The sequence below is a fragment of the Vigna angularis genome, chromosome 2 (assembly GCF_016808095.1).
Source record: "Vigna angularis cultivar LongXiaoDou No.4 chromosome 2, ASM1680809v1, whole genome shotgun sequence".
Classification (NCBI taxonomy): domain Eukaryota; kingdom Viridiplantae; phylum Streptophyta; class Magnoliopsida; order Fabales; family Fabaceae; genus Vigna; species Vigna angularis.
Genome location: NC_068971.1, coordinates 50,101,803 through 50,114,518, shown reverse-complemented (window position 1 = coordinate 50,114,518; position 12,716 = coordinate 50,101,803). Strand labels below are relative to the sequence as shown.

General features: G+C 29.9%; 1 protein-coding gene across 1 annotated transcript; it reads right to left on the bottom strand.

Moving 5' to 3' along the window:
• Positions 1–477: 477 nt before the first annotated feature.
• LOC108328946 (lipid phosphate phosphatase delta) lies at positions 478–5,098 on the bottom strand. Its single transcript, XM_017562863.2, has 8 exons — positions 4,667–5,098; positions 4,452–4,547; positions 4,300–4,374; positions 4,066–4,196; positions 3,653–3,756; positions 3,428–3,556; positions 3,023–3,138; positions 478–1,006 (listed from the first exon to the last, which is right to left on the bottom strand). Exons 1-8 carry the CDS (start codon positions 4,832–4,834, stop codon positions 599–601), a joined length of 1,227 nt encoding a protein of 408 aa, XP_017418352.2. The 5' UTR covers positions 4,835–5,098; the 3' UTR covers positions 478–598.
• Positions 5,099–12,716: the final 7,618 nt, after the last annotated feature.

The following is a 12,716-nucleotide window of genomic DNA, read 5'->3' as shown; positions in this document are numbered from 1 at the left end:
TGTTCAACTTATCATTAACGCTTATCTGAAGTTAGCCTCCACTTACCACTGCTATCTTTCATCTTTCTCAATATATTTTTCGTGATATTTTGCTGTTAATATACGATTCTTGGGTTCTTATTGAGGTTAGCTCCGCTCACCTAGATAGACTTGTTGCCACGATGTGTTTGTCGTTTATATTGATATTAATTAAATTAGGGAGCTTTTGTAAAATATAACTGTCGCTGTGTATGATGTGGGGCTATGGTAAAAGTAAAATAAAATTGAATTTGCTACATCTATTTGGTGGTTTCTGTCTCTAGTTTTATCGGAAGATAGGATGCAAGACTACAACTTCAAAGGTATTGTTCCGGACAAGAATAGGAGTAGCAAGGCCTTTTTATTTCCGTGCTATGGGCATGGAGTTAGTTGCAAGAAAAAGTAATCTGAAGGCGAATTAATATGTATGAGGAAAATCTTTACATTTTTGCGCAAAAATTGTAAACATCCGGAACGGATTCTCACGTTAAAATTAAACCGTGTGGGGGACTACTGTTATGTTCTTCAATGACATGACATCTGGCTATACAGAAGTTTTCCAAAATTTGTAAGCGTGTGATCACAAACTCATGTATGAAAAAAGCGACGGCACTAGATCAACTACAGACCAGGCGAGACCTGCATACTGAAGAAATCTAATTCCGGTATCAACATCGAATGCCTTATACTTATACCGGAAAAGAAGCTTTTGCAAGTAACCTTGTTTGAGCTTATCAGACTTTTTCACTGCAGCGGATCCATTCAATGTGGGTATGTAGCTGGTTGATTTTATTGGGATGCCCAAGGTGTTTGCTACCATAGGAATGGTCCATTTTGCGAGAGCCTTACTGCAGAATTTCACGGTTAGAATTGTAGGTATGCCCACCAGCATCCTTCCCGCAAATACAAGCACACTCAGTTCTGAAGAGAACAAACGAGGAACGTCGCCATGGTGAAATTGATGGTATGTTTGCTGTACTCCAGCCACCTGAAGAACACCAGCATTTATAAAACCATACAGTACAAAACAACGCTAGGATCAAATATATTTGTCAAAATCTTCAAGAACAAATTACAGGTGTCAAGCTATTCAAGCTTACACCATTTCGTTCGCAAGAACCCATACCACTCTTACAAGGGGTTATTCTTCTACTAAATGTTTCTATTACCATTCTAATGTCAATTCACGGAACATTTTAATTTTCCTCCCGTAGAAACTAAAATGATCGAGAAGATAACTTTTTCCTCACTTCCAATGACAGTGATGCACAATTTAAAATTTCCAAAACTATGAAAAAACTATGCAAGAAAAAATAGATAATTTAACAAGGAAAGAATCTGAACAAAGGCACATTCAAAAAACATGTGAAAAGATGGTATTCCAAATATTAAACTGTAACAATGAAGAAAGTCCAAACAATTTGAGGATTTATCCAATTGGGACAAGAACCAATAAAATTTTATAGAATTATTTTATTCTGAATTCTACCAATAGTGCGGTTACAACCATATTTAAGGCACAATTAGTTCTCTTTCTTGTCATTACATAATATATATCGCAAATGTTATATATCTTCATTTATCACAGTTTTTATTATTTATTTTATTCATTCTACAATTTTCTAAAATATAAAATTATAATTGCCAAAGTAAATAATCAAATTATACTAAAATGAATAATATATGTAATAAATTATAAAAATATTAAAATCTAAGTATTTTTATAATTAATTATAAAATTTGTCATCTTTTACTTTGGATAAATATTTCCAATTTATTTTAATTTTATTGAACAAATATAAACTATTTTTATCTTATTTTATGAGACAATCTCTAAATGACGTTCGCTTATTTAGGGTTTTATTCCCGATAACTCTTTTATTCTAGGCTATATAAATCAAGTACAAGTTCAAAGAAGAACAAAATAAGAAAAACATTTATTTTCTAAATGAAATTAGTACAATTAAATGTTACTGACTAGCTTTTTTAATCATTATAAATTAAGTATTTTTATTTTATTCAAATCAGAATGTATAAATTTAAAGGGAATAGTAATTCAATCAAAAAAAAAACATAGCACAACCCTTCTGTGGCCCTTTGCATGTTGAGTTGACATTGGAGAACTATCAAAACAAATCCTGAGAAAGAACATGATCCTAACTTCCCCAAATACCCCTACAGCCTAAGCTCTACCGATATAGCTTTCTGACCAAACTAACTAACAATAACTCTTTAGTTCCCGACTAAAGATTCTTTGACACACCTAAATATTTAACATTAATTTGACATTACCCTTACTTACTTTTTATTCTCTTTTTTATTGAAACAATACAAAAGTTTACACTTTTTTGACCATTTTACCCTTGTAGCCTATGTCAAATGAATGTCAAAGTGTGTCATGGTATCATTACTCTTAGTTCCCCATTTGGCTCCCTTACTTCACTTTCTAAAGACTGCTACAATTCCTAAGTAACGGCTTACTCAGACACTGTTTAAGGGTTCCCTATTTTTCCTTCAATAACATTGTCAAGTCTTGTGTACAATTTGATCATGGTCAAGAACCTGATCAACTTGGCATTTATCCCTGACCAAATCAAACGTTCAAAGACACTGTTCTAGCTACTTTGCATAAATTGATATGAAGCATTTCCACCTAAACATTACTACTATATGCCATTAGAGGAATAATGTCAGATTTAAGGTGGCTGGTTTATGTCAATTCAGTGAAGTCACCATCCAAACCAATCAGATAGAGTCCCACTTAGATTTTAAATTCTGATCTGGTGTTGCTGTTAATGTTGAAAGTTGTCTAGACAAGGGCATCTTTAGGTCTATGACTTTAAATGAGTGTTATATTCCAAAATCCTGTTTTCATTAATTATGTTCTAACTGTTTTATCCTCATACTATGAAGATGTTACTTGATCTTGTGTAGATTCATTTACAATAAAGGAAGAAAAATGAAACAAATTTAGATGATGTCTAAGGGTGAGCTAAGTGCTTACAATTCCCAGTGCAACACCATTGAATGCAGTGTGAAACTCGAAGCTTGGAGTTGGAAGTTCAGGTGTAGGATAAGCAAAAAGCAAGAGGAAGCTCAAGACAGCCCAAAAGGATGTAACTGCAGAAAAAACAGATTAAATCGAGATAGAATACGAAGACTAATTGTCAAGATCGCAGAAACTAAAAGGTGGAGAAAGTTCTACATAAAAAATTACATAGTTTTAATCATTTTATAAGCAAAAAATGCTTAAGAAATCATGGGGGAAATCTTTAATACCTTGAGAATATAGTTTTTTAATGTAAAAAAAATAATGTAGTTTCTACAATCTGAACACCATCAAGTGCTGTGATTATAATAAAGTGCGAAGTTATCATCTGCTGAATTTATTGATTAGAAGTAAGAATACCATTTTGTCCTGAGATCACAAAACTGTCTATGTGTTCATGAACCGTAAGCCAGAAAGCAAGGATCACCAATCCAACAAGAAGGCCAGCAAGAACATCAACCACACTATGCATGCCAAGATAAATTCTTCCTGCAAAAATACCAAAAAAATATCATTGTTTTGCAGTGAAATAGACCAACAAGAGGAAGCTGCTAATGATTGTAAATAAAGCGATAGAAGACCTACCCAAACCAATGAGAAGCACCAGCATGAAGGCAAGAGAAATTCCAAGATAAGTAATATAGGCACCTTGAATTTGAGTATGAGTCAGAACATAGTGCAGAAGGTAGCTGACAAACATCCGTTCCAAGGAAAGTAATCCATTAATGACAACCACAAAGAGTTGAAAGCAAAAGTTTCATCTCTCTCAACAGATAATCTAACATTGCAAACACATTTCCACCTCTTTACTTTTTCATTTAATTTTTACTTTCTTTCCTTGAACTAGAAAATACATAAGAAGAAAAGTAAGTTCAACAGCCACCTTGCCACAGACTAGGAACCTTTATAACATGACATAAACACTTCCTCACTTTAAGGACATGCCTCAGAATATGGTATAGAAATAAAAGAAAATAAAAAGAAAGAATAATAAATACCCAGATAAGCAAACTGTGTTGAGGGTGTGAGAAGAAGGCAATCCATATTCTAACGCATTCTCTTCTTCATCTTTTGTGGCAGTTACTCTCTTGACAGGTGGAGAAGCAGGTCTTGGAGCTGAAACCACATCCTGTTGAGTGACAAATAATACCAGAAGCATTTAATAATATAACAAATGGCCGAATCCAATGTTGAATTGAATCATTAAATACAAGCGAACAAACAACAAATACCTTTATGCAGTTACCAAGATAATCACAAAACGCCATCAACAACGTCATCTGCCTCGCCAGTTTGCCATGTCCACTCTACACAAACAAAATATAATTCTTCAAAGCCAAATTCTCAGATGTCTGACATCACCAACATAACATGTAGTTCGTACCCAGAACAGCAGAGGGAGAAAACCAGTGTAGAAGGGCACAGAAACAACGCAAGACAACCCTGAGAAAAGTGCATCCAGGAACCCAAACCCGTAACTCTGCACCCCAGAAAGAAAAATTCAACTCGTACACCAAAAAGTTAAAAAAGCTCAGAGCTTTGAGAGAATAAAAAACTATGTTTAAATCGAAGGCAATTAAGGTGGAATTTGAGAATTACCTGGATCTTAAGGACAACAGAGGTTTGAGTTTCAACATGATGAGAAACCCAAGGTTGAAAGAAAGATCTAAGCTTGCGAGTAACGTCGAGGTATGAAGCAAAAACAATCCAGAAAAGTATTCCACCCAAAACCGCACCTTGCCACACTGCCGCACCCTCACCCTCCATTTTTCTTCTTCTTCTTCTCCCTCCCTCTTTCTGGGTGTTGGTTTGGGGAAAGAGAAGAAGAGAGGAACCCAAGAACCCAGAAAGAAAAACAAAGGAGACTCGCAAGAAAATGAATGGCTGAATCAAAATTGGAGCGTGGAAGTTAGAGGAAACTATTCTTCATACAATTCAACTTTATTTATTTCTTTACATCGCTCCAAAAATAAGGAGAAAAGGGTGAAAATTTTTATTTCTATTTATTTTCTATTTGCTTTTGAATAATGAGAAACAGGGAAGATATTTGTGAGCCATGAATTTTTATATTCTTTGGACTATAGTCCACGGATTCGGTGGAATTTGGCTGGCGGAGAACAGTGAAGAAGCTTCATATTCCAACGCGTTAATGGTAGAAAAATCTTCTTTGTTCTTTTTCATTTCTTGGAAATTCTTTTAAGTGAAAAAGGTCATGGATCCTGTGAAGCAGTGAAATCGTGAGACATTAAAATTTACCGTTAGATATATTAACAAAATAATGAACAGCTAAGATTTGTTTATTTCATGCATGTTAATATCATTTCAGTAAATTATATTTGAGTCCTAGTATGAGATTGAGATGTGGGGTGTATCTGCAAATTCGTTTTTCTTGATAAAACAGTTGAACATGACTCAGCATTTGAAACCAAACTGATTTTTGTTTTTTTCTATTCTTTCTTAGAAACCAAACAACCTTGATAGACACAATAATAAAACACAATTACAAATGAAATTTTGGAACAACACATGATTATGTTAAAAGAAATCCTCAAAAAAATGCAATCATACCTTCTATTAGAGGTCATTGTGATGGACAACCGATGAGCCATAAATTAAGATAGTCCACCCTATAGGTGAGAAATTTATGCCATGGGATTTTTTATTTTGAAATTTCGCTCATTTGTTTGAGTTTTTTTCTTCTTAATTTTTTTAATTGATTATTATAATTTTATTTAAATATCATCTTAAATAAATATTTACATTAATCTACGCTATTTTATTATCAGTCATAAACTAGAAAAATATTGCTTAATGATCACGTGTATCATAAGTTACAAATTAACTAAGTGGAACAATAACTTAATGTGTTCATTATTACTGCAGGAGAGGGTAAAATATTTTAATAAAACAAGGTGACTAGATTATTTATTTCTTAATATATGTGAAGAGGATAGAACTTGTACTATCGTTATGATTATGATTTATTTAATGAATGACTAACATTGATAAAAAAATATATATATTAATCTTTTCAAACTCAAGTTCTTTTAATATTGAGAGTGTAACATCTTATTTTAAAATCTTGTATTATATTTGTGTGGGTCTTTTAATATTACGTATGATGTAAAATTTCCCACATGCAAAATTTTATATCATTTTTATGGTTTCAACAATAGATCTACAATTTAATTTTATTTTAAATATTAATTAACTAATATCCAATTTATATTTTTGTTATAATTTAGTAGCTTTAATTATAAATTTCCTAAAGTTTTGGTGATAGGAAAAAATAGAGAGAATATGAGATTGTCGATTGTGATGGATAACTAATTGAGAGGCTCCAAGTAATAGGGTTAGTTAGTTCATATTGGATGACAGATAGGATGCAATAAATGCATTCAAACTTTGTTTCCTCCTTCTGTTAGGCCACTCAAAATCTAATCAAATATTGGAAATTTCCTCAACAATAATATTATGCACACCAATTGGCATTTTTTTTTCTTTTTTCTTTTTATAAAATCACTCAAGTTAGTACGACAGGGGTGAAGAGTCTATTTAAAGAGTGGCTTTATTTTGTGTTTAGAAAAGTTTTTTTTTTTCTAGTTTTTGGTAATAACTTAATTTTTATTTTGCGATTTTCATTTTCCTTTAATTTAATGGAATATGGTTCTACTTAATTGAATAAATTAAAAGTTGTTAGTTTTGGTGAATTTTGTGATGATGTTTATTTATATTAAATTACAAATTATGTTGTTTATTGTTCAATATATGTTTCTATTGGGTTAAAAAGATGTATTATAAATGAGTATTTCTCATTTATGACATAAGATATTAAGATATGTCTCCATTAAAAGAATCAAACAATTAATAAATAATTGATTACTTAGCACTTTATATTTTTCTAATTTTGAAACTTATATGGATTGTATTAAGGATAAGGAAACTAGCCACCCTAGAAAGAAAAAAGTGCTTAGGGAATTCAAATCTATTAAAAATAATTCGATATATTTCATCACCTTAATATATCATTATTCACAATATTTGTATCTTTACTTATTTTATTCCAAAGATAAAAACTTATATGTCTTTAAAGTTTTTAAAGCCGAAGTAGAGTTGTAGTCCCAAAAGCAACTTAAGATCAAGAGATTGGATATACGTGGAGAGTATTATGGTAGATACATTATGAGTGCACATGAACTTGGTCCATTTGCAAAAAATAAAATCAAGAACATGGGATTGTTGTCAATACACTATGTATGGTTCTCTAGATCATAATCTTGTGGTAGAAAGAAGAAATCGTATTTTAAGGGATATGGTGAGAAACATGAGGAGTCATGCAAAACTTCCTAAATTATTGTGGATTGAAACACTTAAATTGTGTATATAGTGAACTGAGTTCTAACCAAGATGTTTTAAGAACACTTTCTCTATTACTCAAAGGTTGGAAACCCAACTTACAACATATACGCATTTATGGATGCTCGTCTGAAGTGACGTTTTATAATCTATAAAAGAAGACACTAGAACCTAAGACTTTTAGTTAACATTTCATTAGATATGTTGAAAAGTACAAAATGTTGTAATTTTTTATTATCCATCTCATAACACTATAATTGTGGAATCAATAAATATAAAGTCTCTTATAAATGACTTGATTAAGGGAAGTGATTTAATTGAGAATAATCGTAATGAAGTTTAATCCTCTTAATCAAATGATAGACTGATAGTCATCCATGCTTCTTTAGTTCAATAGCATGTTAAGAAGCTAGTTATTCGTGTGTTCACAAATTGTTGGAGATAGATCAAGTTGTTGAGAAACCAATTGAACAACAAGTTTCTCATCAAGATAGTAAAACAACATTAAGAAGATCTACAAGGATCAAAAGATTAACAATTTTTAGTGATTGTGAAGTGTATAAACAAAAATCATATTGTAACATTGGTTCCCTAAATTATATATATATGCCTTGTCCATTAAATGTTAGTATTATTGTATTTTTGCTTGGTTTGACCACTCAATTGATACTCTCTTTATTAGGTGTTGGAAAATATATTTTGAAAGTTATAACTAAAACAAGATACTATGAAGCTTGTATATAGAAATGAAGTTTGATTCATTAGTTTTCTTAAACTCTAATTCACATAGTAGGTTTGTTTATTAGGAATTGATTCTAAATAAAGAAACCGAGACTCATTTTATTAAGAGATTATGGTTTGGGTAAACTTATGAATTAATTTTAACATTTTAATGAAGAGAAGTTATATGTTTACATGCATAAGTGAAGGAATGAAATTTAACTCCAACAATATCATTCCATGTTGCTAATATTTTCTATCATCTAATGCTTAACTTCCAAAGTTTACCTTTACTTTATATTATATCAATTTACTTTCTTACACATAACTTCAAATTATAAAATTATTATTTAGTCTAGTTATTGATTATGCGATTATTTAGTATTACATAAAGTTTCTTAAAAAGACAATCCTCATATTTCCATTTTACTATTTGTATTATTTTGTATGTTGGTCAAAGAGCTAACAGTAGCCATTTACCAGCATTAGTAGCTGCGCAGTTCATATGACCAGAGTTTATAATCCGGTGCTCCACCCCTCACAATTAACCGGATTTTGTCATATTGAAACTTTGAAGGTGCACGAAGAAAACAATGGGGGTGTAGGAGGAAGCCCACTACCAGTATCCATGTATGGCCATTGTTGACTTCATGGCCCGAAGTTAGTTTGCATCACTTTATTGGATTGTATCTATGTATATCTATTTATGAATAATTGGTTTGTATTGTATCGTTCAATTTAACATATAATATTTGAGAAAACTTTTTTAGAACTTTGATACCTTCTTCCCACTTTTTCACAGGTATGAAAAAAAAAATCTAAATTATCCATGTATTGTATAGCAATTTGTGAATTAACCTTGCTGTATTAACTTTTTCACTGTTGCATAAAAATAAAATAAAAACTGCTTTTATGTTCTGTGGATTGATATTCGTGTTTGACTTTTGCTTTTTCTAAATACAGTGGCTCCTCTTTTAACAAATTCAAAGACTAATTGGTCAACCAATAAGTCAATCGTAAAAATTTTTTGAAAACTAGTTATAAATTATGAAAATTATAACTATTACCACTACAAGTATGGGTAGGGGCCGGGCAAAAATAACTTAACTATACTAAACTATAGTTAACTTTACTATTTTATACTAAAAAAAACTAATCTATTTTAACTAAAAATTAATTATACTAATATCTAGTTCAGTTTAGAAAAACTGAACTTATTATATTTTTAGTGCAGTTAACTGAAAACTGGATTTTTATTTGTGTTTAGTGAGTTCCTATCACTTCTACTTTCATTTTGTTCTACAACTGTAAGTTAGATGGATAATTCAATGGAAAACCAACCTAGTTACGTGCAGTATTAATCTTATCTCATTTTTAAATACTTATTTTTTTATTCATTTTTAAATACTTAGTTTTTATTTATTTAAATTCATATTCACGCAAATCAGTCGCTTTTTGGAGATACTGTATCATTTCATTCTCAACTAATCTAACTCAACTTAAAATAAATAAATTCTGGCTAAAAAATATTGATTCAGTATAAAAATTAATATTTTAAAATATTTAACATTTTTAATATTTTTAAATATGATCCTTAGTTATTTTTATTTTAAAATTAAAATAAAAAGTATCAATTATTATAATTAAAATAAAAGTTAAATTAAGATAATTTAATTATGTTTTGATGTATAATTTAATTAATCAATGTATTTTTGTCAACAAATACAGGAACTTTGTTTTATACTTTATTTTAAAGTTTTTATATTATTATTTTAAATAAACATTACCTTTTAATAAATTGTATATATTCCTTATTTTGTATCTAAACAAAAATTAACTAGACATAGATATGGACTGGAACACTATCATCTTCTCAATTTTCTTTGATTTCATGGTTCAAGAGTTTATCATTATATATTTTATTTACCTCTGTAGTTAATAATAGACTTAACTTTTAAATACAAAATCCAATTCAGTTAGTAGGTAATTGATATAAGTTTAGTTTTTCAAAACTGAACTATTAAACAGTACAGTTAAATATTATACTAAGTAGTTTAGTTTATTTAGTTTATTAAAAATATAGTTAACTATAGTTTAGTATAATTTAGTTAACGATACCCAGTCCTGAGTATGGGGACAGTGAAAAAATAGATAGTTTACACTTTATAAGGTTAAGTGTACATTGTTCATATGTAATATAAACTTATTTTTAAACTTCAATAGACCTTTATAGTAAGAAGTTAAAAGTATATTTTATAATAATAATATATAATGCAAATTTATCTTTCAATAAACTAAAATTTTGACCTTTGTTTACATAAATTAAACATTTTCAATATTAATAAAGATGAATGAATATGCAATTTTTATATTTTGAAAAAAAATCTAGCAAAAGAATAATATTAATATTTATCTAAATAGATTGATCCGTTAAATTTTAGTTTTAAATAATTTAAATTCAAACGTTATAGCTGAATATTATTTTATATCCTTTTATACAATTTATAAAAACATTGGCTTGACTTGATGTAAGATAGGACCATCGATCGTAATTGTAACACAAAGATACATTTAGGATATGTTAATATGATGTTTTCGTTTTATATTTGTCATATCAGTAGTGTTGTGGTATCATCTGACATTTCATAAATAATCATGTGTTTAATTAAAAATACATTTTAACTAAAATGTACGTTTCAATGAAATCAATTTTCTCCTTCTAACATCTTGACTACATGTTTCAATAAAGCCAAATTCAAAACTAAAATCGCTTTAAAACGCACTTAAAACGTCACTTTGCAGAACTGAATTTGATCAACCGACTGATTGATCACGATCTCAACATTTTCAATATGTAGTAGTGTTATTAAGATGGTAGGTTTAAATCCAATTGATCTCTAAAAAAAATTGTTTAATATATAACTTTAATATATTTGTAATTCTTATGTTAAAATTATTTTTTATTTTATTATATTTTGATTTCAAAATTTAAAATTGAATAGATATAATTATTATAATTTGCATATGTTAAATGTTTTTGACGTACTAAACAATATTTTATGATGATATTTGAATGATTTATGATTTGATGTGTTTTAATTTAAATCGTCAAAATTTAAAATATTTAAATTTCAAATATATATATATATATATATATATATATATATATATATATATATATAAAAGATTAAATATATATTGATTTCTAAATTAGATTAACTGAAAATTGAAATTAATTCTTTTTCAAATTTTGATTCTATTTAATTTTTTAAGAATTTAATTTTTTAATCAAATATTATTAAATTTATTTAACATTTTAAACATATTTTTTCTGTTAATATTAAAACAGAAATATATTAAATATATAACTAAAATTTGGTTAAAAAAAATTAAATTTACGTATTTATAAAATTAAAAGACCAAATTAAACCAAAATTTAAAAAAAAAAACTAATTTTAATGTTCTTATTTCTAACCAAACAAAATTACATAAAAACTTTTAAACTTTTAGGTTTAAACATTTTAGTTATCACTATTTATGTGGGTTTTTCTCAGTTTGATCCCCAACTTATTAGAATCCCCCAATTGAGTCCTTAAAAGTGCTAATTTAAGTCAATTAACCCCCTGCCGTTAAATTTAGTTAACGGGGTTAAGTTTTTGCACAAATGAGAGAGTGATATGTCAATTTTTGAACACGTGACATGATGAGACGTGGAATTTGGCAACTTGTAAAATTATAATAATATGAATTTTTGAAAAAAAATTGCAAGACTAAAACTAAAGTTTTTAGAGAGGCCAACAACATATTTTTTCTTAACTTCAAAAAAAAATTCAATTCTAATCTAAATGGTCTCTTCGTGCCAAATTCTTCATCTTTTCCAAAGAACCACGAGTGCTGCTCACAGTAACTCTCGCTTATATCACAATGTCAAAAACTACAAATCTGCTGATTACAAGCCACTCGTGCTTGAAGTTGTGGTTGGCACCGAGAAAACATGACTAGGCTCTTTTTTAAGTTGAAAAAAAATATGGTTTTCTGAAAAGGGATTTAGGGTTCAATAAAACTGAATTTGGGATTCAATTTAGGATTAAAAATCTGAGAGAAATTTGGGATTTAAAGTATTAGGATTCAATTTGGGATTAAATTTGGAAGATGAGCGAAGTCGCGGGTTTCTGGTGCGAAGAGATTTGGGGCTTTCTGTGTTTCTGGTTCGACTTCTTCGACCTGGTTCGTCGCCGGCGAAGGACGGAGCTTCTGGTTTATTCCTTCAGCGGCGGTCTTTGGTCTTCGTCCTTCTTCCTCTTCCCTCAATCTGGTTCGACGACGGCGAGATGCGTAAAGCCGCGACTCTGTTTTGCGGTTTAGGTGGGCTGGCGACTTGCTTGCGTTCGTCGCTTACGATGGAGCCGCGTCGCTTTCTTCGTTCTGTCATGGACAAGCCTCTTTCGTTCTCTGGTGCGGTGGCAGACCTGGTCACGACAAGGGTTGTTCGCGGATGACGATGACCCTAGTGCAGCTGACGGCGAGGGTTTCTTCTGTTTGCGTCAATGGCTTCAGGGCAGTGACCCAGGCC

Bases quoted from the DNA above. Each gene is read 5' to 3' on its own strand.
- LOC108328946 (XM_017562863.2), bottom strand. From the start codon at position 4,834: ATGGAGGGTGAGGGTGCGGCAGTGTGGCAAGGTGCGGTTTTGGGTGGA. The intron at 4,197-4,299 runs GTATTTGTTGTT...GTCACTCAACAG, and splicing joins ATCTTGGTAACTGCATAAAG to GATGTGGTTTCAGCTCCAAG. The intron at 1,007-3,022 runs GTAAGCACTTAG...GGTGTTCTTCAG, and splicing joins ATGGTGTTGCACTGGGAATT to GTGGCTGGAGTACAGCAAAC.